General features: G+C 35.8%; 1 protein-coding gene across 1 annotated transcript in view; it reads left to right on the top strand.

Annotated features, from left to right (window-relative positions):
• Positions 1-27,739, top strand: part of LOC5572914 (protein scabrous) — a 156,944-nt gene that overhangs the window by 106,808 nt on the left and 22,397 nt on the right. The window contains exon 3 of the mRNA XM_021842984.1: positions 14,976-15,551. Coding sequence (XP_021698676.1) covers positions 14,976-15,551 — 576 coding nt within the window. The remainder of the gene's footprint in view (positions 1-14,975; positions 15,552-27,739) is intronic.

Below are 27,739 nucleotides of genomic sequence, written 5' to 3'. Positions count from 1 at the left end.
AAATCATGAAGAAATTCCAAAGGAAATTCTGAAGTAAATGAGATATGAAGTTCCGAAGAATACAAAGAAATTTTAAAGGATACTCCTAAGAAAATTCCGAAAAAACAATACGAAGGAAATTCCAAAGTAAATTCCGCGAAAATTCAACGGAAAACAGTCCAAAGGAAACAATTCCAATCAATACTTCTAAATAAAATTTCGAAATCTCCATAGGAAATTCCAAAGGTTATTCCAAAGGAAATTCCGAGGAAACTCTATAACAAATTTGGAAGTAAACTTCAAACGAAATTCCGAAAGAAATTTCAAAGAGAATTTTGAAGGAAGTAATAAAGGAATTCCTAAGAAAATTCTGAAGAAAATTTGATAAGTAGCCCCAAAGAAAACTGCAAAGAAATTTGAAAGGATACTCCTAAGGAAATTTCGACGGAAATTCCAAAGTTAATTCCGAAGGAAACTAAAAAAAATCCAATTTCCGAAGCAAATTTCAGAAGAAGTTCTGACGAAAATTGCGAAGAAAATTCCAAAGGAAATTCCGAAAAAAACCCAAGGGAATTCCGAAGAAAAATCCGTGGAAAATTCCAAAGGAATTTCCGAAAACTCCATAGGAAATTCCATAAAAAAAATTCAAAGCAAATTCCGAATGAAATTCAAAAAGGAATTTCTAAGGAAATTTCGAAGAAAAGATCACAGCTCCAAAAGAAATTCCAAAGGAAACTTCGATGGAATCTTTCGAAAATACAAGGGAAATCCCAAAAAAAAAATTGAAAAAAAATGAATAAAATTGCAAAAGAAATTCTGAAGCACATTCCAAAGGACATTCCGACGACAATTCTGAAAAATATTCAAAGCATATTCAAAAGGGAATTTCTAAGGAAATTCCAAAGAAAATTCCAAAGCAAATCCCGAAGCAAATTGCAATGAAAAAAGGAAGTTAAAAGGAAATTTCGTAGAAAATTTCTAAGGAATTTTCTATGGAATATCCAAAGCAAATTTGTAAGGAAAATTTTTAAGAATATTCCGCAGTAAATTTCGAAGGTCCAAAAGAAATCCCAAATGAAATTCCGAAGAAAGCTCCAAAGAAAATTTCGAAGGAATTTCCAAAGTAAATTCCAATGCTTCGAAAGAAATTCCAAATAATATTTCGAATACAATTCTGAAGGAAGCTCCAAAGATAATAACACAGGTAATTCCGAAACAAACTCTAGAAGAAATTCGGAAGGAAACTCCAAAGCAAATTTCGAAGGAAACTCAAAAAGAAACTCCGAAGTAAATTTCGAAGAAAATTCCAATGAAAAGTTCAGAATGAAATTCCGGAGGACACTTCATAGGAAATTTCGAAGGAAATACCACAGAAAATTCAAAAGGGCACTTCTAAAGATACCGAAGAAAATTCCACAGGATATTCCGAAGCAAATTCAGGATAAATTTCCGATTTTGATAAAAATTCCGTAGAAAAAAAAGGAAATTTCGTAGAAAAGTCAAATAAAAATTTTTAAAAGGAATTTCGAAGGAAATTCCGATTAAAATTCAAAAGGAAACTCCAAAGAAAATTCCGTTGAAAACTCCAACGAAAAAATCCATATGAAATTCCGACGAAATTTCTTGAAGGAACTTTGTTACATCTTTGAAGAATAAACGAGAACTGATTGTCAAAACTTGAATTACCTACGTTGTCACAACCGAATCGCGTGTACTATAGCAAGCAGAAGGCAACGTACTTTTGTTTCTGGAATGAAGGAGCCCAAGGCTGAGAATCTCTTTTGAAAATATAAACTAAACACTTTTGTTGCCCTTCATCGTCGCCCATCAAGCTATTGTCATAATTTGTATACGTCAAAAATTATTTCATTCCTTTTTTATCTGTATTTTGATTATGGCAGTTAGAGTTGTGCTTCACTGAATTCACTGATGATTGGAACGTTTTATTTTAACTATTCAAAAGAAACCCTTAATGAAAATAGCTTAACGAAGAGTTGCATGCCAATGAAGAATCATGATTTAAAACTATACAAACAAAGTTGATTTGTTAGATCTATTGAGAATATTTTACAAATTAAATGATCACCCTTATGCAAAACTGAGGACAATAGCCCCAATGAAATATCACATATTATACATTAACAGTGGCCTACGATGACATAGGAGATGTTAAATTACTCTTGTATTTACTATTCCATTCAAATACTCAATTTTTTTTAAAGAATCACCGTAATTGAATATAAGTGAGCCTTCCCAATGAAATATCACGAATCTAATGAAGGAAATGGCCTACGATGATGAAAGAGGTGATAAAATACTATTGTTTTTAATATCCCATTCAAATTATGATTTTTCGACAGAAAGGCCCACCGTAATGGAAAATAAGTGAACCACCCTAATAAAATACCACATATTAAATGTAGAAAATGGCTGACGATAATGTGAGAGATGTTCCAATACTATTGTCTTCAATATTCAATTAAAATTCTATTTTTTATTTATTTTATTTTTTAACAAAAAGGACCACCCTAATGGAAAGTAAATGAACCACCCTAATGAAATATCACATATCATATGCTTTCAGTGGCCAACAATCATATAGGATATGTTTCAATACTATTGCCTTGAATTTCTCAGCAATTGAATTCAAATCGTTCATTTCAAATTCAATTCTCTCCCCCAACTCAAAAATTTACTAAGTCCCAAAAGGTCGATTTTTTCAAAAAATTTTTTTTCCAAATAACACCAGATCTCGACGTTTCATGCATTTCTAAGACATCTGGCATCAAAAAAAAAATTTCGATTTCGGAAATTTCATGTCCCTTTGGATATTTTTCATGGGTCAAAAAAGCCAAACTTTGACCGCTTTGGGGGTCCACTTAATGAAGTCCGATTGAGCTCAAATTTTGCATGGGGACTTTTTTCGAGGAGACAAAACTTTTGAGCCCTACCTTTTTCTGAAATTCGATGGCAAAATTTTTCCCATACATTCCATTGGCACCCTAGTATCCAGTGCCGTAGCGTGCGGTTGGTCAGGTTGGTACCCGCCAAGGGCGCTAGCGTTAACTAATAAAACTGAGTATCAGGGTCGGTTCCAGTAGGGACGTAACGTCAGTAATATGAAGAATAATAAGAAGAAGAGTATACGTAACCTATTTTTATTGGTAGCCTCTAAATTCGACATGCTGAGTGCTATTAAGGTGAAAAACTAATTCTACTACCTAAAATCAAGATGGCGTCAAAATCCAAGATGGCCGCCAGATTTTTTCACTAAAAATAATATTCTTATTCTTTACTCGACTCGAATAAAACACCAATGATTGAAAACTTGTTTCTTTGTTGTACAAAAAATTATGTTGATGTTGATTGCACTTGCCATATACGTCAAAATAGTAGAACATGATTTAGAAAATCGTTCATTTGACAGGGTAAATACCATTGCTCACCTAGTTTCTGTAGCCTATCTTATGCAATTTTTCCTCAGCTTTCTGATGGTGATCTCAGAATTCAAAACTAGCTAACGGTGAAAAATCGATTTTTCTAACAAAATTCAAGATGGCGGCCAAATTTAAAATGGGCGCCAAATTTTTTTCAAGTTTAAATGAAAGCTATATCCTTTCTCTATACGATGCCACTAAGTTTGCTATGTGTTCCAAGCGAAATATGAGACATATCCCGTGAAGAAATACCCAAGATTTATCAAAAAATGGGCTTTTTCGCAAACTGTTCAGCTAGCTGGCGTACGAGGGGTCCACCAATTTGAGAAAACAGAAAGGACCAAGTTTTATCGAAAACTAGCGATCAGTGACATAAAATTGGAATTCTAACGATGGGTGCCGATGGCGGCCTGGTTTCAGCGAGAATTGCTCAGTGAAAAATATGTATACATTTGTTTACACTAATTTGAACAACAAAAAACATTGAAACTAGAGTATTTAGGAGAAAGTTCATCAATTTATACACATAATATATACAGAAGTATTGTAGGATTATTTCTAACGATGTTTTCAAAAAACACTCGTCGTTTAAAGATATTGGTTACATTTATTTTTTAATAAAAAAACTGATTTTTTTTATTCTATTTATGAATATGTTTGTATCATCTGTCTAGAATAATTTATATAGTCAAATAAAGTAAGATAATATGCTTTCAATCGAAGAATTAGTATATTTTGCTCTTTTGCAACTCAGCTTAGTTGAACCACGATAAGTTTCGTGTGAGTTTTGAAATAATTTTTTTTTATTTTTTTTTATACCAGAAAGGTTAAAAAAAACTTTTAGGTGGAATAATTCAAATTCTCTTTGGTCAATTTGTAAAATTTAAGTTGGGAATGATAAAAATAGAGGAAAACAACATTTGCGGATATTAAAACTTTTTAAAATTCTCGTAAGCAGTCTGCCAATAAATAATAATAATACATGATCCACTTACCCCACCCCATTGAAAAGTTGGGGTAAGTATACCATGTACAATATATCTGTATTTATTTTTAAAAATCACATATTTTTCATTGTGATTCATTCAATTAGAACTGAAATGATCACCATGGGTCGAGCAAACTAATAGTGTTCGATTTTAGACAGAGATACAATGGATTTTTGATTGATGGAAAACAATTTTGAAATAAATTATTTTTTGGAGCTAACAAGTTTGCTTGTATTAGTGTACAAGTAGTACCAGTTTTGCAATATTATCAGTGTGGACGGAAGAATATAACCTAAAACGAAGCAATGGTGCAAAAATATTCAACATATTCAAGTATTTATGCTTATTATTAACGAATTATCCAAACAATATCCTCGAAATATCTTAACTGGAAATTGATCTTGGAACCAACTAAAAATTAATCTTCATAAAATCTGTTCTATATTGTCATTAAAACATTTCCATTTCAAGAAAGGTTGATTGGACTATGAAGATGATAATTGGAGATATCGGTAGATATCAGTCACGATTAAGCGTTGATTTTTTTTAATAATTGCCAACGTTTCGATCAAGTTGTTTGAATCTTCATCAGGGCTCGATAGAAATTAACTTGTCGAATGTTCGTGTAGCACTGTCCAATTATTAAAACCTATTTTCCAAGAATTTTGGCAAATATTTCGTAGAAAATATATTCTTTTTTTTATAAAATTTCACATTGCAGCATTGCACAATACATTTGCAACTTTTCTAGTCGTATATATAAATTGGTCTAATTTAGAGGCCTAGATTTGAATTGCTTTTGGATCGATTGGAGAGATTTCACAGCACGTCAGACATAATTTTAATTCTAACATATTTTCAAGTGTTATTTTATTTCAATAAATGACATAATTTCAAAAAATGATAAAATAGCTTTATATCTGCAGTTAAATTGTAAATTTAGACGAGATAATTTTTTTTTTTCAAAAACAGTTTTTGTGGTGGGTTTTCATTTTTTCAGATAATTCGTTTATAATATTTTGTTGAAAATTCCACTTAAGTCATATATTTATTACTTATGAACTCGTGATTCGAAAAATTCATCAAAAATATTTGTTAAAATTCAGGTTATGCCTGACGTGCTATGAAAATTAATTTCAAATTCCTAAATAACTTGGAGTCAAGTATCCAAAGTTGATTATTTTTATGGGAAATTGTTGTTTCAAATGTAATTGTGCAATACTTAATATTGAATTTCCTTTCAAAATTGAAAACGGAATTAAAAAAAAAAAACAAAAACAATTTTAGCGTTACGTAATAAATGGCGCTGCCTAATAACAGCTGAAAGTATTGGTCGATGAATAATTTGAAATATTTCTAGAGCAAGTAATGGAGAAAGCTATTAAGGAATTTGTTATGTTGAGATAATTTTGAATGTATGCAAGACAGCGAACAGCTTGGTTTTTCATTCGAATCTAAACAATAATCTAGATAATAAATCTTCGAGCTGTTTAGTAGAATACCTATAAATAGATGAAAAAAACGAATTTAGTACTATACCATTTAATTCCACTAGATTTTGTATCCTTTGACAGATACACGTATTTCGACCTCAACTGTAAGGCCGCCTTCAGTGTCGTGTACTAGACTCGACTTTCTAGTACAAGACACTGAAGACGGCCTTACAGTTGAGGTCGAAATACGCGTATCTGTCAAAGGATACAAACTCTAGTGGAATTAAATGGTATAGTACTAAATTCGTTTTTTTCATCTACTTTATAATCTAGAGTTAAAGTATGAAGAAATCTTTTGAAAGATTTGTAGTTTAAAATCTTGTAAGTTCAGATCTTTGAACTGAGAAAGCGCTTGAAACATCCTTATAAATTGTGGAAATTATGTTTAAAGCACTTCTGGCTTTCAGGAGAAATTCTGGATGAGCCTACAAAGAAAATTCTTGGGCAAATCAAGATATGAAAACTGTTGAACGTAAAAGAGATTAAAAAAGCGAAAGACCTGCCGTGACATGCGATAAAATTTGAAAGGAAAAAAAAATACGTATTATATTTTCATAAATTTTTTACTTCCCTATGTTCATGTGGCTGGAACTACTGATCGAAATATGCCATTTTTGTTAACCTGTTAAATTCTGTCAATGTGAGAAAGAATTTTCAAAAATAATTTAATTATTAAAAATCAAATTCATTTTGAAAAAAATTATTCTCACATTGACAGAATTTAACAGGTTAACAAAAATGGCATATTTCAATCAGTAGTTCCGGCCACATGAACATAGGGAAAGAATCCTACAGAACTTAACGCCACTTTTCACGCAATTACATCATGGTACGTAACTTTGCAAAAAAATCCAATATAAATTTATGAAATGGTCATACATTTACATTTTTAATTAAGTTTTCACTTCACAAGCCTGTCACCCCCGTCATGAAAAACTAGACTTCAGCCGACCTGCATCTACCCACGTATATGCCAGAGCTTACCAAATGACCCATCGAACCCAGCCAGATATCGTTCAGTTTTTCATTTTACATTTGTTCGACCCGATTTTTTTGTTCAGTTATTCAATGCAAAGCCGTCGAGTCGTGCCATGTCGAGGTAACCGAATTTGCAAACATTTTTGTACCAAACACAATTAAGTACATGGAAAATTGAATTTCTACTCGCATGAACTGATTCATCCTCGGTCGTTGAGCCGGATGACAAGTAACGGATTTAATTTAAATATTGCGTTACTTGTATCGCTGTTTTTGTGCACAATTACTGATTGGCTGCAAAGATTCTCTCGGAATTCCTATGGCGGTGCCAACTTTCCCATTGACATAATTAGGCTACAAAACGACAATGATGACGACGACGACGACGACGATGTCGATTCCCTGAAAAAGGGTCAAACAATCAATAAACCTTAATTTGAATAACCACAAATTGGAATTGCTCCAACATTATCATAAAATGAAATTACTCTCGACTTCGTGCTTCTCTTTGCCGGAAGAGTTGCTCGTTCTGTTCTATTCGAGTCTATTTTCTCTGGAGACAAAACCCCTCAAGAAGGCTGGGAATTGAGCCACACGGTTCAACTTTAAGCCAGCCAAAATACCTCATGCCACTTTTTTTGCCTTGTCTTCCCATTTCTTCTAGTATGCTCATTATCCAAATTAAATCTCAGTTACGGAGCAGCTTTTCTTTCCTTTTCTCGATTCAGAACTTTGCTCGGTTTTTGCGGAATGAGTTCGTCCGGTTCCTCCGGTTCCTCTGCTCCAGCAAACCGATGATAAATTTGATGTCAATAATTGAGCAGCTTCTTCCATTTATTCAACTCGCATGGTGCCTAACAAAAAGCGAATCCTATGTCGGTCGGTGCTAGACCAAATTGCAGAATTAATACATCATTATCAAATCCTATAATTGTCTAATAGAGTGTATCACGATGATGCTGGTCGCTAATTGCTAATTGAAATATTAGATGTAAAGTGTGAAGATAGTACCATATTGAATCGAAGTTGCAAGTGAATTACTAGGCTAAAAGGGAAAATTAAATGAGAAGTGGTTCTCGAGTGGTACTTGCAGAATGGTAGGGATCAACTTCTTTATTTTTTTACAAAATGTGAAGCGAATTGAGAATAAGCAAACAGATAGTGTTTCAAAGAATGTTGATTTAATTATAGTTCAGTATTGTGTGGTAATTTATCGAAAAAAGGTTAAAATTATTGAATATTTGAATCACAACGGTATACTGACGAACCTTTCACCATTAATTAAACAATCATTTCAAAATGTCTATGTTTCGAACCTCATAACTAAAAGCCCATGCATCGTTTTTCCTCGTGTTTGATGTTTAACATTACCGTCATCTGCAGGTCTTGTTGCACGAGACAAAATTTCATGCAACATGCTCACCAGATGAAGATGATGTGAATTGGGTGACAGATTTAGAAGATTTTTTTCTAATTGTTACGTCTGTTTGTCTGTGATTTATGTACAGCACGATGGTTCCTTGGGTAAGGTTATTCAAATTATCAGCCTGATCAGATTCAAACGAAACAAAAAAAAAATCATCAATTGAACATCCACCTCCGGTACACGGAATGTTAACAGACACAGCTAAACTTCTTCGGAACATCAAATGGAAGCTTATATCACCTGCTTCGCAGCCACCCCCGCACACAAACCGCCGCCTAAAAGTTCGCCGGAGTCGATATGTTTCCTTTCATTTAATTTTCGTTTTCTTAGTAAGAGCCCATTTCGAAGCCTATCAATTTCGTGCAATCTACACAATCGGTTGGAAGCAGCTGTTGGTCCGAGCAGCAGCTCCTGCTAAATCCCGTCGTATTCAGTCACTCTTCTGGGCCAGGTCGTTTCCAGTGAAACGCATTCTCTCCAACCGAATCCGCTTCAACCGCTCGCATTTCCCGAATCCCGTGTGCGCAGCCAATAAATTATTTAGTATCACGCTTCCGTTCCGAAAATTTTCCGCAAGGTGGTGCTCATTCATTCTCGGCCGTTGTCGTGCTGGGAAATAGTCGGGAGCCCAATAACTCCCGGCAGTATTTCTCAATCTCTAAGCTCAGTCTCTTAACGATAATGGGCGTAAGAAATGGCATCGAGATAATGACTCTTCATTTATCTGTACGATGTGTGGTCAAAATACACCTACACTTGCTTCTCAAATACTTCAGAAGTTTGGTATGAGCTAACACTTTACTGCCCATATTCGCATAGTCGATGTAAGCGCCAAAATGACTAAAATGCAGTTTTTCATTGATATGTACTGCCCATAAAAGCATAACTGTCCCATATGGAATTAGTAGGCATTGAGAAAATAGAGCTCAAAGTTTGAAGTTTTTCTTCACATACAAATGTTTATAATTTTCTAGTACATTTGCGCATGCCATATTAATTTCGCACCACCACACAGATAACTCATTTTGCTTCTATTGATCAGAAAAAAATATAATAAAAATTCACGTTTTTCACTGGCTATTAGGGTTGAAAGTTCATATAGAGACTGTAATGCCCTTATTTTTTAATATGGGAATGCACCAAGTTCATATTTTTCCACAACATTTTCAAACAAAGTGTGTACATTTTGATATGCGTCGTAAAGTATATGTTAAAACATGAATGTTGCGATGAAAAAACGTGTTGCTTCGAAAATCCATATGGGACAGTTATGCTTTTATGGGCAGCTGTACTCTTCACCTAAAAATAAACTGGTTACACATGCGAACAGTGTTTATTTGTTCTGAAATATTTGAACAATAAGAGGAAAATAGAACGACATGAGCATATTCCCGAACTCACTTAGAAACACCCGGTTTGTTTATTGGAATAGTTTAGCTATGACAGTGACTTGGTGTATGCGTCAATTCATCCATATTATCGTTCATCAAACTCACTGATTGGACTGATAAAACGACGTATGCGTTTGCAGATGACAAAAGTAAAGAGCTAGGGAAAGTGTACCAGTTATGGCTATAGTGGTTCCCTATTTGGCCATATATGAAATTTCTATAACCTTAAAATTTTTAATCTTTTCAAATGTTTTCACATCAAGATATGTCCTATATCTTACTGCTAAAACACACAAAAAATTTCAAAATGTGGAGACATTAAATTTATCACATATGGCGAAATAAAGAACCACTATGGTCATAACTGGTACACCTACCCTAATCAAAAAGTCTCAGCCACTGAACTTTTGAATTTCAATCTTTAGCAAGTACACAGATTATACAACCTTTTTACTCTTTACTCTTTACTCTTTACTCTTTACTTTTTAATCTTTACTCTTTACTCTTTACTATTTACTCTTTACTCTTTACTCTTTACTCTTTACTCTTTACTCTTTACTCTTTACTCTTTACTCTTTACTCTTTACTCTTTACTCTTTACTCTTTACTCTTTACTCTTTACTCTTTACTCTTTACTCTTTACTCTTTACTCTTTACTCTTTACTCTTTACTCTTTACTCTTTACTCTTTACTCTTTACTCTTTACTCTTTACTCTTTACTCTTTACTCTTTACTCTTTACTCTTTACTCTTTACTCTTTACTCTTTACTCTTTACTCTTTACTCTTTACTCTTTACTCTTTACTCTTTACTCTTTACTCTTTACTCTTTTCTTTACTCTTTACTCTTTACTCTTTACTCTTTACTCTTTACTCTTTACTCTTTACTCTTTACTCTTTACTCTTTACTCTTTACTCTTTACTCTTTACTCTTTACTCTTTACTCTTTACTCTTTACTCTTTACTCTTTATTCTTTACTCTTTACTCTTTACTCTTTACTCTTCACTAGAGTCCTAATAGGATCGCCTACATCTCAAAATTTCTCTGTTAATTCATAGAGAAACTCGATCTGGGAGTCATAAAAAATCTGTGTTTCGATACCACCAAGATCTCCTTCTAAAACTTTTTTAGAGATTCAGAAATGTCTCTATATTTTATTCTAAAATTATTACAGAGTATCTCGGGTTACACCGCTAGCGCATGACGGCTCACCATAGTAGCATGTCCGAAAGAACATGAAACTATTGAGAACCAGAGCTACAGGTCCAAAGCCCTGATAAAGATGGATGGTTGTGATGGCTATGACCGTGGTCATCATGTATAGAACAAACGGACATTGCTGTATCGTGTCAGTATCGTGTTCACCAACCAAGAAAGGCAAAAGTAGAGCAAACGGATTGATTTTACGGCAACAGACCCGACAACGACTAAAGGACAATGATTGGAAAGTTGGATCTTGGAACGTGAGAACTTTGAATGAACCCACGCGTGTTGGGCTCCAGGCTTGTGAACTGCGGAATGTCAGGAAATACGCTGGCCGAGAACCTGTTTGAGAAAAACCAGGAGAAATTTGGGAGTTATGTGTGGATAAAGCTGATATGATCTACCTTAGAGATTGCTTGGGGGAACTGTATGGAATCCTTTTATAATACAACGATCATGTACAACAAGGAACTAAGGATGATACCGTGAGCCAGCGCAAAATAACCGATCAATGGGGTCGCAACTGATTTAATCTACAGATTGTTTCCAATCCAGAACTACACATTGAATGAAGACTCTTTATTAACGAGATTTTTTGGCTAGTTCAACTCGGGCTTTCTCTTTCGAAAGAATTCATTACTATAACCTCAAGATTATAAGTGTCTTTTATGTGTATAGGACTTTACTTCAACGACTGCCGTGAAAAGTAAAAGTATTGTGTCACACCTTCTATGGAAAAAGAATACATAAATTTTGCGTGAAATAAGTGAATGAACTTTTTAAGTCGCTCGTCACCTCCCACCTCCTTAAAAAATAATGGGCTTCAGACACATTCACTATCTTAGAGACTCTAAGACTTCCCTTGGTCTACAAATTGTGTTTGAATATAAGCTATGGGTTCTTGGTTTTAACAGTCTTTCATAAATAAGCGTTGATAGTATGTTATCTTCGCCGACGTTTCGGTCCTTGGATCGACTTTCTTCAGAAAATTAATTTCGAGCCCTGAATAAGCCCCGTTGCAAGAGCCGAAACGTTGCCGATGATAACATGTTCTTTTTCTTCTTTCTGGCGTTACGTCCCAATTGGGACAAAGCCTGCTTCTCAGATTAGTGTTCTTATGAGCACTTCCACAGTTATTAACTGAGAGCTTTCTTTGCCGATTAACCATTTTTGCATGTGTATACCGTGTGGCAGGTACGAAGATACTCTATGCCCTGGGAATCGAGAAAATTTCCTTTACGAAAAGATCCTCGACCAGCGGGATTCGAACCCACGACCCTCAGCATGGTCGTGCGAATAGCTGCGCGTTTACCGCTACGGCTATCTGGGCCCCCGATGATAACATGTTATCAACGGTGATTTGTTGAAAACTGCCATAGCTTAGAACTTAGAACTAAACAGTCCATCCCAACTAGATTATTTTCAAAGCGATTATCAAGCAAATAAAATGTTTAATTATGGAGTTGGGATTGAACATAAACGGTTTGACCTTGAGAGTACCGTAATCCGGGGTATCGTTGATCACCGGGGTAACATTGATCGGAATCATACATCTCGTAAATAGTTCATCTCGTAAATAGTTCGTATCATCATTTATTGATGGAACTTTTCGAAACCTTTAATGGTGCTTCTCTTTATAATATTCATGAGCTAATAAAAGTGAAGACTTTAGCGAAAACTGCGTTTACCTTATGTGTACATTTGTCAACTTTTCGAAACAATGATTTCAATGGTTAAGGATAATACTACCGAAGATTCATGTCTCACATTAGTTCTGCAAACGATATGAGCAATGAAAATGCTATTCTTGCTAAAAATGGCATTGCCGAAAACGATTCCGTTGTCAAAACTTTCATAAGTATGCTTAATTAGGCACCATTAACGAATTACTGTTAAGAATAAAGAATTCCCTTAGGAAATTGCCTACGCTTACAAGTCGTTTACTTTTTGAGTTATTTTAAAATTAAAAACTCCTCGAATCACGGAATACGCCTAAAGGTGTTCCGTGGTTCGACGAGTTTTTAATTTTGAAAAAACTCAAAAAGTAAACGACTTGTAAGCGTTTGGCCTTCTTATTCGGCTTCAGGGGCCATGATTTGTATTAGTAACGACATTTTCAATATTACCGAACGTTGTTTACAAAGGTGATCAATGTTACCCCATATCATCTAAATAAAAAAATCGCTTAAAATATTTTTTTTAAACATGCTGAAATCTTTCAAAATACTAAATGCAGTATATAGTCACGAGCTATGGGTGGCAGTACTTGTTTTAAAAATATATCATTTGCAACATTTACATTTTAAACGAAATATTTAAAAAATATTCAAAAAAATGATCAATGTTACCCCGGATTACGGTATTTGAAATGTCATTTTATATTTCTGAATTTTGTTCATGCATACCTTTAAAACTATTTTTGTTCTGAATCTCAGTATAATAGAACCGTGCAGTTAGTAAACCTCTGCGCCAGGTAAGGAACGTGCCCGATGCCAATGTCCTACGTTTCTATCGGTGTGGGTGGTAACTTTTTTCCACTATTGAACGCTTCCCGTCCGGTTGTTGTGTTGCACCACCGTCGACGTCGTTCATCGTTCCTATCACGCTCAGTCGATCGAAGTGGTGATTTCATTAGGGTGAAAGTTCAGCGGGGTGGAAACGTGTTTACGGGTTAGAAATAAGCGAGATTCAACTGACGATGATGGGGGCGGGTGGTGGTTTGTACGGCCAGAACGATAATGAAACCGCACCGTCCCCGCACCGCATCTGCCTTGGCCAAGAGTTGTACAGCGCGGAGTGTTGTTTAAAGGTTCCAGTGTGAAAACCAGAGCTTTGAGAGAAGCGTTGGGAATTGAGTGCACACCGAGATGATTTATTATTTACGGACAAGATAAGTGGCTTGGGCGGTTAGTTTGTGGGGCTTTTGCGGCTAAGACTCTGGAGAAAAGCACTTTCCCGACAGGGCTGACACAGGTGATGCATTGCGGCTAGGGCTATCTTATAGGGATTGCACCTATGGGGATTATTGAAGCGTTGTTGCTGCCAGCCTAGGAAGGTGTGAGTGATTTGAAAAAGCTATTTACTAATTTGTGTCGAAGCACGGCTTGAATCCCGTCTGACATTTGCATTGGTTTATATTTCCTACAGTTCAGGTCACTAACGAGTTCACCTGCTGTGCTTAGAGTATGCGATATTTATTTTTTTCATTTCGATACGAAACGATACGATACTCGAAATTTCCAGCAATAATGATGCAATAAAACAAAACGACATATTAAAGTGTTTTGTAAAACTTGATACGAATTACGAATATATGCAAAATTTTTGAAAACGATACGGGCCCATCGTGAACTATGTACATGGATTTTTTAAACAAGGATTGACTGTAAGCTCTTCGTGGGTTTGCAAAACATTCCCAAGGGTTTCCAATGGGGAGTCTAAGGGAATTTCAGAAGGCAGATCAAGCTCATCATAAAACATAGAAATTAGCAATGAAAGTCCTTAAATGTCGTACAATTTAAGAGCTGTCAGAGGTTTTCAAATTATACCCAAAAATATTCACAGTAGTTCTCAATAGATACTTAAAAGTACTCAAGGATTCCTTAGGAATTCTAAAAAGCCCTCAAAATCAACTTTGAAATAGAAACCCCGTATAACTCCTACTTGTGTACAGGGGACCTGCCAACAATCCCTTTAAAGAACTGGAAACCTTTAGGATCTCAATGAACACGATTGAAAACGCCTTAAAACTGAAGAATTCCTGGAAATTCTTTTGGATCAAAATTGAAGACATCAACAAAGTACTAATTGTATCAAAATTGACCATATCTGAACACCTAAGGATAATATTGTTTCGTTTGTTACCGACAAATTTCAGTAAACATTTTGCAGCTTTGCGAAACGAAACGAATACGGAAAACAAAAATGTCGCCTCATTGTACTGCGTTGAATTCCGCGGTATTTCGCACCGAGCGCTATTATACGGAATCATTCCAAATATCGCATACCCTTACAACGTGCCACACAACGAATTCAATTACATTTTCCATTCCTTCTCTTTTTTTTCTCCTTCTCTTTCAGAATCAGAATGCGCTGCTCCCTCAAACCATCGATTTTGTCGAGCCGGAAGCAGACCACCGGATGCGCCATCATCGCTTCTTCCGGCAGCAGCTGCACGAGCTAGAGGTCAAGCAAACGGCGATGAAGCGGCAGCTAAACAACATCTTCAACCACCGGATGGCCGATCGGTTGCGGAGCCTTGAAATCGAACAGCGCCGACTGGCTAATGCCAATTTCAATATTAGCCGCCAGGTCGCAAGCTTGGATAAGCTGCACGGATCGATGCTGGAGCTGCTGGAAGACGTCGAGGGAATTCAGAACAAGTTCGAAAAAACCCTACCGGATATCAAGCGGGAGATATCGAAGGTCGAATTCAACGCGGCACAGATTTCGTCCGAGCAGGGATTGCTCCGGGAGGAAGGACACAACGTGGCCAAGAGTATCCAGGCGATGGCCGTCAGTGTGAGCACGCTGCAGGAGGAGCGAGAAAATGTTCGCAAATTGGAAGAGCAGCTCCAGGTGATGAAGAGTGATTTGGATAAGATTAAGTCGGCAGCGATGTTGCACAAGGAGATGGCTCACAACCGGCTGGAAAAGGTAGGTGGAATGATTGGAACTGACGTTGACGAATGTGGGCGAGTACATTGTCACTGAGCCGTTGTTGGTTTATTCATGGGGAAGGCGATGCTTGTGGCTGTAGCATTGGCGAGCATTGGAGAAAATGACCAGATGGAAAGTAGGCAATTAAATTCCATTGATTGATGGGAACCGTATTTGATATTAATACTGTTTTGACTCCTTCAGCTGTTTGATTAGTTAGGTTTAACCTTACCAATGAATAAGTTGAAATACAAATATTAGCTTTACTTGCAAAAATGGAAGATTTCTACTAATGGTTCCAGAACACAACTAATAATATTCCCACAAAAAACTAAAAGCTCTTTATTTGAAACCTTCAAGTAGACATGTTGTCATGCTGAGAGGGGTTCTAATAAATTGGTCAGATCAAGTTAAGTATCTATGGCGCTAGGTAAAAAATAAGCTCTCAAAAATCAAAAATCAAGCCAAATGCAACAAATAAGTAAAATGTCTTCATGCTCCTATTAACAAAATATCAAAACTTTGTCTTGAGAACAAGTTTTTGATCTTCAACCAAATTTTCAGGACAGCCATGTTGTATGCTTTACCAATATGGACTAGCTGTTGTAATACCAGGAAGAAAGCCCTGCAGAGGATTCAAAACAAACATTTGAAAATGATTCTGAAGCTTTCTTCCTGGTATAGGTACTGCCAAGGTATTTATAAGGGAGGTATTTCGATGTGTCAATTAGAGCATTCCGCCATATTGGCAAATAGATGACAGCTGGCAGGTTTGTTATGCTCAGCCAGGTCAGCAAGCCATGAAATAATAAACAAGTTTTCCCATCAATTCATTTTGTTTTCGGATTCGTCATTCCTGTATGCAGTTATTTTCAATCTTATGCAACGTTTCGACATTACTGTACACAGATTATTAAAAAAAGGGCTATTTAAAATGGATTTTCAGTTGTGTGGTTTTCCCCCGTAAGAACCGCCAGGTAGTGTACAGGAAAAGCGAGTTTAGAGCAATTAAAAAGATAATTAATTAATAAAAAAGATTTTGGGCAACCGTAATGCACTTAATTTATTGATCAATATATGTGATACGGGAAAATATTGCGAATTACGCGAAATCGACCGAACACTGGCCTAGGATAACTTCGGCCACTGGTAGAGCCTCAACCATCCACCAAACTGCTAGTTGATGGTAATATAGATGCTTCCTTCTCTTCATCATCAGAGTCTTCGCCTGGCCTGATCAGCTTTCTTTGCTAAAAGTAAGTACAATCGTTAGTAGGTATAAGACAAAGTCAATAATTTCATGACTCTCCCATCTTTCGGATCCAGTTGGTTAGTCGATGGTACGCAATACTGTGAAATTTCGGGAAACTTCCTGATTCCATCGCGTACCGTCTACGATTGCCTACTGGTAGCTTGCTCCATTCAACGATCAGGTGGTTCTCCTAGCCGGTCCCATGGAGAGAACGCCAGTCTAAACTGGGTGTTTGATTTTCCTTTAAATTTGATTGAATTTATCTTATTCAAACAACAAAGTAAGAATTACTTTTGATGGGAAATACTACGAAAGAACTTACTTGCAAACGCCTTGAAAATTTCTTCTCGTTATCAAACGACTACGACCAATAACAAACAACCTTATGGAAACGATAGCAACCACTAGAGGGGAAAATCACATCGACAAATTCACCCAATGTGGTATAAAGGAGGTGAGGAGAAAGTCGTTGTGTGCTTGTATTAGTACAGTCGCCTCTCCACATCTCGATATCGAAAGGACCATCGAGATAGGGAGAGATCGAGACAAAGAACAAATTTTTGATGAATACTAGATTGAAAAAGACTCCGTTGCCAAGAAAGTAATACACAAACAAACGTCATTTTGCGCTCCTAATTTGTTTTGAATCCCAAAACTTTGGTCTAGTAACCTTTGATATTGGTCATATCGACGTACGGAGAGAAAATTGAGAACGAAAAATGAACAGAAACACATCGAGATATGGAGATATCGAGATGAGGAGGTTATCGAGATATGGAGAGTGAAAATGTATGCAAACTGAAGGGACTTATGAAATCATCGACATAGGGAGAGATATCGAGATGTAGAACATCGAGATGCGGAGAGTCGACTGTAGTGTAAAATCAAAATAAACATTGAGGGGATGGTGGGTGACGTCATACCGTTTCAGCAAAATACTATGAGTGGGTAGAAAAAACTTCAACTCCGTGGAGAAAGTCAAGATCAGACCGGAAAAAAAATCTGCAGCTAACATCTAGACGTTAACCTTGTTCAATTGGATTCCAGGAATAATGTTTCTTGGCAAGAAATTCCCGGATTTAACCAATTTTTCTAATCATTTCGAGTTTCAGCACTTCATTCAGGGACGCATTATCTCACGTAAAATATTCGTTAAACTCATGTACATCCATTAACTACCACGATTGTACGGATCAGTATAGTACGGTGCCTTCCATGGTTTTAAATATCTTCTAGATTGTAGATTTCAACCTAAAATAAAACGACAGTTAGAGCTAAACTACATGAGTCACCTCCACTGCCATCTTCCCGTGCTGATTTTTTCATGTTTTCGTTTGAGTAACAACACCCGAACAACCTTGGAAACGGAAGGGTGGCTAGCAACGAAGCTCCAGAAACATTCGTTAACAAACTCTATGACGTCATACATAGTCACAAAGCAATGGGTTGCTGTGTGAAAATACAATCGATTTACTAATACAATCAAACAGTTGTGTAGTATACAGAACCATCTCCTCACCTGTATTAAAGCACATTGAAATTCACCGACTCGCCAGCTGTCAATTTTCACCCTCCACGCCCTCATCCACTGACTGCTTAGATTGTTATACCTCCCTTCAAAATATCTTGGGTACTACCGTGAATCGCAAGTCAGTCCCATCTGTAAAAAGTAGGCATTGAGAAAATGGGGTGTGAAGTTTTCAAACTCGTTTTCCATACGAATATTCAAAAAATTCCAGAAGATTGGAACATGTTCAAAACTTAATGAAACTTTCACAATTTACTTTTCACTACGATATCTTTCTGAGAAAAATACAAAGATGATTAAAACACGGTTAATTTTTGTGTTATACGGTGCAAAAATCTATAGAGGGACTGATATGCGGTTACTTTTCATTATGGGACAATTTGACTTGCTGTTTTTTTTTTCGAACAAATCTTATTATCTCATTAGGGAAGCTGAAAGAGCATTGGAAGATATGTTGGAAACTGGACTCAACTCAATTTTGACGAAAATGCAGATGGGACTGACTTGCGATTCACGGCAGTATAGTACTAATGAGTTACATAGAATATCCAACGTTGAAACATTGGAACAGATGTCAAATAAAATCATAAATAATTTTAGACAAAAATCGTTGCAATCTTCTATTGCCACGATTTATGCGTTATATATTCAGGTTAAGTAAATTGAAAAGTTTTTTTTTCTCTTATAAGCAGGTGAAATAAACCCATCTGTAAAACTTTCGAGCTGTTACGGCAAATGAAATGTAATGGTGTTACCCAAATGTCAAAAAAAGATTAATTTTGTTCTACCAAATTAGGATGATAGTGTTGCCTAACACAGAACACCCAGATATAAGAAATAAATGTAATGTTTGGAATGATATTGATAAAGAATTAACAAAAAAATATATGCTTTGAGTAAAACAAAATTAGCTTACGCAACAAGGTGCTTAACATGTTTTGCAATTTCATTGAATGCCTTTGTGAATACCAAAAAGTTTGTAGAGCTACACACAACATATTTTTAATTTTTCCGGAAATCATCGTGAAATAAGTTCATTAAGCAATCAAAGTCTTCTGCGGAATAATCTCTTCACATATACTTCAGTAGGCCCTTTCATGATAGATTGACGTGATCAAAACGTGATATTGAGGTAAGATACTTATAAAACTGTATTTTCACGATTTGTAAGTTCAAATTTATTTTGCTGGGTGTCAATTTTTAATCTAAATTTTTGAGTATACAACGAAGTTATGAAATAAATCAAACATTAATAACTTATATATTATATTATTTTCTTTTAACATATGGCTTTTCGCCGTTGGTAAATTTGCGTTAATAATATAGAATGGATTGACAAAATATTTGCACATGCTGAACAACAATGATTTTTGGAGTGCAAAAAATTCTAATCTGTCGATTGCGAATTGAGTGTTGTATAATTAATAAATGTTTATCCTTTTTACAGCAAAATTTTACAGCTCTCACTAACTCAATTGAGGTTGGGCGACCAAACATCGGAAGGACAAAGCGTGGAAGGGAAAAAACGTCGAAGAGAGAAAACTTCGAATAAATTGTGAGGAATGGAAAATTCTTTGGAAGAATTATTCCTTTCCGATAGAATAAATAATTCAGTAAGTGCGATGTGAATGTGAAATTTAAAACGTTTTGTTTATTTCGACGATTTTGAATTCCTTCAATTGAATTCTGCTAAAAAGTTGTTCAGAATTCCGAAAGCAATCTTAATCAAAAGGTTACTGTTTCGGAAGAATTGAATACTAATCTATATAAATAAAAATGGAATGGTGTTTGTATGTCACGAAATGTCTTGAAAACGGGTCAACGGATTTGCATAATTCTTCCACTGTTGTATTCGACAGGGGACGCGACGCGTTCGTGCGGGAAAAAGTCTAGGACAATTTTCGGGATAGTCAAGAAAACGGGAGAAAACTAATCTGTCATTTTGTATGGGAGATTTCATGACATTTTTCAACAGCCTACTTGATGGCAAGACGAAGTTTGCCGGGACCACTAGTTTTTAAATAGAAATGAAACGGTGTTTCTATGTCACGAATTGGTTCAAGAACGGGCTAACCGATTTTCATGGTTCTTCCACAGTCGAGTTCGTGATAGGGTGCAACGTGTTCGTGTAGAATAAAATGAGGGAAAATATTCTGAAAAAGTAGGGGTAACTAGTGAATACGAACCTGACATTTTGAAGGAGGGTTCACATAGCCCACCACATGGTCTATTACTTGGCAATAAAGTGTTTGACGGGTTAACTTGTATAAATCTATCTATCTTCTAAATGTTATAAATGAAGTTGGAATGGTGTTTCTTTGTCACGAATTGGCTCAAGAACGGGTCAACTGATGTTTATGGTTTTTTCACAGTTGAGTTCGTGAGTTGTTAATAGTCGCCGGAATTGACAGACTATCAGTGACGATGACGAACAATAAAAGGTTTTTGTCGCTGCCGCAGCTCAGCGCTACCAACGACACTCAACTACCATCAACCAAGCTCCTAGACACTACGAACAATCTTTGCAGCCCTTTTACGTTGAACAGGCAACTTATCAGTGTGGATTGAATGACCGACTAAAAAAAGCTCACAAAAAAAAACATCAGCGCGGTTCCGGAGTTGAACATAAAACCTTTGAATTATTAGAAGTACGCGCCTACCAACGCATATATTGGTTTTTGTTATCGATCAGTGACCGGCAACGGATTTTCAAAGAATCATGACACCAAGAATGGTGACACAAACCGCACGGCCACGAAGCCCACAAATGTTACATTTGTCCAGCACTCCGACTTGTTCGTGCATAAGAATAGTTTAGGAATGTCTCCAGAATAGTCGAAACAACGAGAGAAAAATAATGCCAAATTTTCGATCTACATTGTTTATATTACAACCTTCAAGCCATCATATATAAATTATCATTCATGTTAATTAATGATTATAATTTTGTGAAAAAGTCTCATACTTTTGTTACGTTTTCTTGTCTTTCGTGGTAAGCGACATTTGGTAATTATAAAATTACAGGTACCACTGTTAAGGACCTTCCTTAGCCGAGTGATTAGAGTCTGCGGCTACAACGCAAAGCCATGCTGAAGGTGTCTGGGTTCGAATCCCGGTTGGTCTAGGATCTTTTCGTAATGGAAATTTCCTTGACTTCCCTGGACATAGAGTATCATCGTACCTACCACACGATATACGAATGCAAAAATGGCAACATTGGCAAAGTGTTATTTTTGTATTAATAAACGGATGAAAGGAATTTCTTACCTTTCTTGTTTCGCAACCGTTCATAGTAAGTAGAGTATTATTTTCAATATTAGAAAAACGATTTTTTTTATTTACACAATTACTGATAAAATAATTATAATGCAATTCTATTCATATGAGATAACAGGCCTAAATTTCAATGCAAGTCAGAAAATAAAACTAATATCTTTGCTAGCGATATACGTAGAAAATTTCTGGATTTTTTCAGAAATTTCCTTGACATATTTTGCCAGCTTCCTGGTGAGATTGTCTATAAGTTTCTGAGAAGTTCCTTAGCAAATTATTTATGGGATTGAAAAAAAATTAAAATATTCCCTGTTTTCACTAAAACCATTGGCATAATCTTCTTGAATCTATCAGCAAGATTTTAATGAGATTTTTGAAAGATATGTAAAGTAGTGATTCTTAAAAATACTACGAAAATTATTAACGGATATCTGACGAGATTTTTGAAGAGTTATTGGTAATAGAGTAAATTGGTATAATGCGCCCCAACTGGGCAATACGCCCCACTTCATTTTCAAGGGATTTAGGCTTTTTAACACGTAAATATGATAACATTTCTTAAATTTGCACGAAAAAATGATGTTGCGCATATAAGATCTTTAGGAAGTAAAAACAACCAATAAAAATACCAAAAATATCGAAAATCAGCTTTTTGGCGTAAAATTTTTGGTTCGATTGTCAAGCTTCATTGTAAATGAATCCCATCCTTTTCTATTGTACTTCCTACAAAAACTTTTACCGGAAGATGACTGCTAATGGACCCTTTTAAGCTTAGCAAGTGGTGGAATTCTCCTTGGTGACATTTCTACAACGCTGCGAAACTTTTCCAACGGGAGGGGCATATTGCCCAGTTTGTTTTGAAACGTCAAGATTTGGACCGTTTACAGAAAACGTCTTGTACTTTTTTTACCTGGTAAGAGATAGTTACATGCAGAGCATGACCAACTAGAGCAGTTTTTCCTTAAAGGGAGCGTATTATACCTGTTTAGCCTAGTGGTCCCGGCAAATTTCGTCTTGCCAACAAGTAGGCTGTTGAAAAACGCTATGGATCATCCCATACAAAATTATTTAGTCGATATTTCTATAACTCGATATCTCCACTAGTCGATGTAACGAGAGAGGTAAATTTCTCTCCATAACTCGATATCTATTTTAAAATCCTTCTTATTGGGGGAAACTTGGCCTAATTCTTGTTTGGCGGTGACTATATACTTGCATAGTGTAATAAAAGTTGAAAAACATAAAAATAAAAAAAATATTGTCAGTAAAAAATATAGCGATTTTTTCAGCGTTGCAAAAAAAGATTTCTAATAATAGTTAATAGCATACTACCAACAAAATAATATTGCTTTATTTCAAAACTTAGCATTTGTTTCTTCGATTTTGTGATTTCTTAGGTTGGTATATTCTGTAACTTGATACCGTAAATTCGGGTGAAATTGATCACTGTGTCACTCGATTTTATTTCTTCCTAATGGAGCACAGATATCAATGTAACCTGCAGTGAATGAACGTTGTTTGTCGTAAGTATGTCCAAATTGTGTGTTGTGAAGTTTTTTGCGTTCAAAAATGTTCATTTCTATTAAAATAATGTAAAATTTCAAAATTTTGTACGGTGCAGTGATGACAAACATCAATAAACTTCTATTTCTAGACAAGGATTTGGACATGATATAATCCTGAAAGTTTGTGAGGATACTTAAGATATATCCCCAAACTAGATTTCATAACCGAAGCTCGTACCAATTCGTTGATTTGGTTGAAATAATTGAATTTCTGTTAGACATCAGGAAATTCCTTAGGAAATTGCATACATTTAGGCGTTTTCTGCGTTATTCTTGAAATTTAAACATTCATTATTTCTATAAATATTGTATTGTTAAGAATTTGGCAATCATATTCGGATTCAGGGAGCTCAAATTTATTATGCAAAGTTGTTTTGAAAACTAACAATAATGGCATTGATAAGTGATCAATTTCACCCCGAAATGAGATCTCCCGATTTTTTATTTTAGACATATTTTTTAGCACTAAAATTACATTTGTTAGAAAATTTCGATACTTAAGTCAATGAGGCTAACCTTCATACTTGTTTTCCTGTATTCAGTTGTTTGGCATTGTCAACATTATAGAAATCCGACAAGAAAAACCGTGAAAAGTGATCAATTTCACCCGAAATTACGGTAATTCTGTAAGTCTATGGTTCCTTGAATAACGCGTTATGGAGGTCGACAGTATGACGTGAATTTCATGGTAAGCAATATACTCGATGTAAAAAAGAAATTACGTAAATTTGATGGTATTTGAACTTAAAAAATACGTCATTCTTGTAAAATTGTGTCCAGCGCGACTTACAATTTTTGGGATCCGAATAATATTCAGCTCAATGTAACGAAAAATTACGTCATTTGAAATTTAAATTTAATTGAAATTAAAATTTGAATTGTTTTAATATGTCGGGCTCTTATGGCGTGAATTTAAATGTTTTTTTTTTTCTAAGTGTGTAAAAGTACAAAATATTTTAGACCAGATATTAGAAAAAATGGGATAAACTTATATACATATACAGGAATTTCAGCAATAGATTGTTCATCTCTGGTTGTGTTTTGAATATTTTGGAATATATTTTTTTGCATTCAAAGCTGCTAAAAACTGACTGAATGCCGTAACTTCCTAATATTTTCTCAAATATTGAATATCAAATATTCTGTATCCCATCTGTGGAGCTAATATATAACACAGTTCGACAAAAAAAGTCGATATGAATGCACAGAGACCGGACACCCCGGGCTTGAAAGTATAAAAATAATCAAAAATAATGGCGTTTTCAGAATGTTCGTGTCTGCCCCAGGTCATTTTTAAAATATACTTGAACTTTTTGCATTTTTTATTTAAAAATCTAATCTAATCAATAAACCGACACAGTGTTTTATATTCAGGACAGGGGAATTCATGTGCCATATAATGTTTTCAACTTTAAATACAATATGAAGAGTTGTAATAAGATTTGCAGGGAGCCCTTCCCCCTTTTTTGTACCCTCCCCATTTTTAAAGTATCGCAAATGATGGAATATTTGATATACAGGGGGTTGTCAAAATAACTGGGACAGGCAAAAATTGGGCCAACTTTGGAATGCTGTAACTTTGACAAAAATTGACCGATTTCAATTCTTTAAGAAGTAATGGACGGGTCAACTAATCTAGTTTTGAGGTGCATCCACGGAGATGAACTATGACCACCGGATACCGGTGATAATCCGGATTTTCGGAAGCATGTCTTATGCAGTAAAATTATGACGTGTTTTTAGCAAAGGTCTCGGCTAACAAATCAAAATTTTACTACACATGAAGATAGAAGATCTAATTCTGAAGCGATTGGTGCGCCAAGTATTAATATTGGTCCAGAAACAACCAATATATGGCCATTTCCCCGGAATCGGTGCCGGTAGTGGATCCGAATTGGGATCAAACAATTTATTCACTCAAAATATGTCGCGCAATATTGTTTTCTCCCTAGCTTATCATAAAATACCCTATTATAAGTTGAAAATGAGTCTTGTACAGATTTGGCCACTCATGGCGCCGCCCAGTGCCCCGGGGAAACCTTGCATAGGGGACATTTCGATTTTGACATCAAAGCATATCATGCGACGGCTCATTCTTCATGTCTTGTCGTAAATAGGGCAACTGTAGACTCAAAATGGATAGTTGACTACAGTGACTACTTCCGGGACCACCGGATGTTCCAGAGGGAACCTGTAATTAGGGACAATTGATATTGAACTTTGATTTTGTGACCACCGGATATCCCCGAGGGAGGCTGTGATGTTTTCAATGACAGATTCCTCCGGGAAATTCTGGTGGTCCCAAAAGTGATAGGTTCCTTAGGGAACTATAGGAGGCCCCCAAAGTGGCCATTCTAGTTAAATATCCATTTTCGGTCTAAAGTTGACCTATTCATGACTAAACATGAAGAATGAGCCGTTGCACGATGAGTATTGGAGCTCAATTCCAATTGTTCCTAATCATAGGTTCCCTAGGGGACACCCGGTAGTCCCAAAAGTGACCAATTCAATTAAATTCCCATTTTGAGTCTACAGTTATTTTATTTACGACAAGGCATGAAGAAAGAGCCGTTGCATGATATGTTTTGGTGTAAAAACAGAAATGTCCCCAATGACAAGTTCCTCCGGGAAATTCCGGTAGTCCCAAAATTGGCCACTGTAGTCAATTATCCATTTTAGGTCTACAATAGCCCTATTTAGCACGAGACATGAAAAATGAACTGTCGCACGATATGTATTGGAGTTCAATTTCAATTGTCCCTAATTACAGGTTCCCTCTGGAACATCCGGTGGTCCCGGAAGTAGTCACTGTAGTCAACTATCCATTTTGAGTCTACAGTTGCCCTATTTACGACAAGACATGAAGAATGAGCCGTCGCATGATATGCTTTGGTGTCAAAATCGAAATGTCCCCTATGCAAGGTTCCCCCGGGCACTGGGCGGCGCCATGAGTGGCCAAATCTGTACAAGACTCATTTCCAACTTATAATAGGGTATTTTATGATAAGCTAGGGAGAAAACAATATTGCGCGACATATTTTGAGTGAATAAATTGTTTGATCCCAATTCGGATCCATTACCGGCACCGATTCCGGGGAAATGGCCATATATTGGTTGTTTCTGGACCAATATTAATACTTGGCGCACCAATCGCTTCAGAATTAGATCTTCTATCTTCATGTGTAGTAAAATTTTGATTTTTTAGCCGAGACCTTTGCTAAAAACACGTCATAATTTTACTGCATAAGACATGCTTCCGGAAATCCGGATTATCACCGGTATCCGGTGGTCATAGTTCATCTCCGTGGATGCACCTTAAAACTAGATTAGTTGACCCGTCCATTACTTCTTAAAGAATTGAAATCGGTCAATTTTTGTCAAAGTTACAGCATTTCAAAGTTGGCCCAATTTTTGCCTGTCCCAGTTATTTTGACAACCCCCTGTATATCAAATATTCCATCATTTGCGATACTTTAAAAATGGGGAGGGTACAAAAAAGGGGGGAGGGCTCCCTGCAAATCTTATTACAACTCTTCATATTGTATTTAAAGTTGAAAACATTATATGGCACATGAATTCCCCTGTCCTGAATATAAAACACTGTGTCGGTTTATTGATTAGATTAGATTTTGAAATAAAAAATGCTAAAAGTTCAAGTATATTTTAAAAATGACCTGGGTCAGACACAAACATTCTGAAAACGCCATTATTTTTGTTTATTTTTATACTTTCAAGCCCGGGGTGTCCGGTCTCTGTGCATTCATATCGACTTTTTTTGTCGAACAGTGTAATTATAATTTTTATGTATACATAATTTGAAATCATAAGAAGAGATAAAGTAAATCCTTTAAGAGCCATACTAGGAAAGTCAATTATATATGAATAACTACAATTTATTATATGTATTACCAAAATACATAACACAAATAAAAGTATGACGGAAACTCATTGACGAAGCCGTAAGATCGCTATTATTTGAATAAAACAACGGATTAATGAGAATCCTTAACAAACGATTCATTTGCCGTTCAATAACCTATGATTTCACTGCTGTTATACATATGTAATTATTCTCAGTATATGAGATATTGCGAATCGAGTTTACCGATTCTCCTGTACATTTCTGGGTAATCCCTATTTTCACGATGGAATCAGAAATTAACGATTTATGTCACGCTAGACACTGATTTTCCCGCTCGCAACGCTTTCACCTCAATCTAAATGGTTATCCCGGCTTCTGCGGTCTAGTGATGAACTCATTTACACAGAACGATCCACATTTTCTGGGTACCCAGAATCAGCCCCAGAAATAGAGGAACTAAAAATTGATGACTGATATGTCGACCAAGCCAAACCAGTGCAGTGTCAGATGATATCGTCCGGGGATATTCCTACCTGTAGATGCATTGTTGGGATCAGCAAAATTCAACAAGCGTGAAATTTAAATTATTTCAAAGTCGCGCAGAGAATTGTTGATGATGACATTGCATGACAGTGGGGCTAACGACGATGCACAGTGGTCCAGAATTAAAAAAAATCATAAATTTCGTGGCTTTTAATTTCTCCG

This window comes from Aedes aegypti, chromosome 2 (assembly GCF_002204515.2).
Source record: "Aedes aegypti strain LVP_AGWG chromosome 2, AaegL5.0 Primary Assembly, whole genome shotgun sequence".
NCBI lineage: Eukaryota > Metazoa > Arthropoda > Insecta > Diptera > Culicidae > Aedes > Aedes aegypti.
The sequence above is the reverse complement of the archived record's forward strand: the minus strand, read 5'-3'. Positions and strand labels throughout refer to the sequence as shown.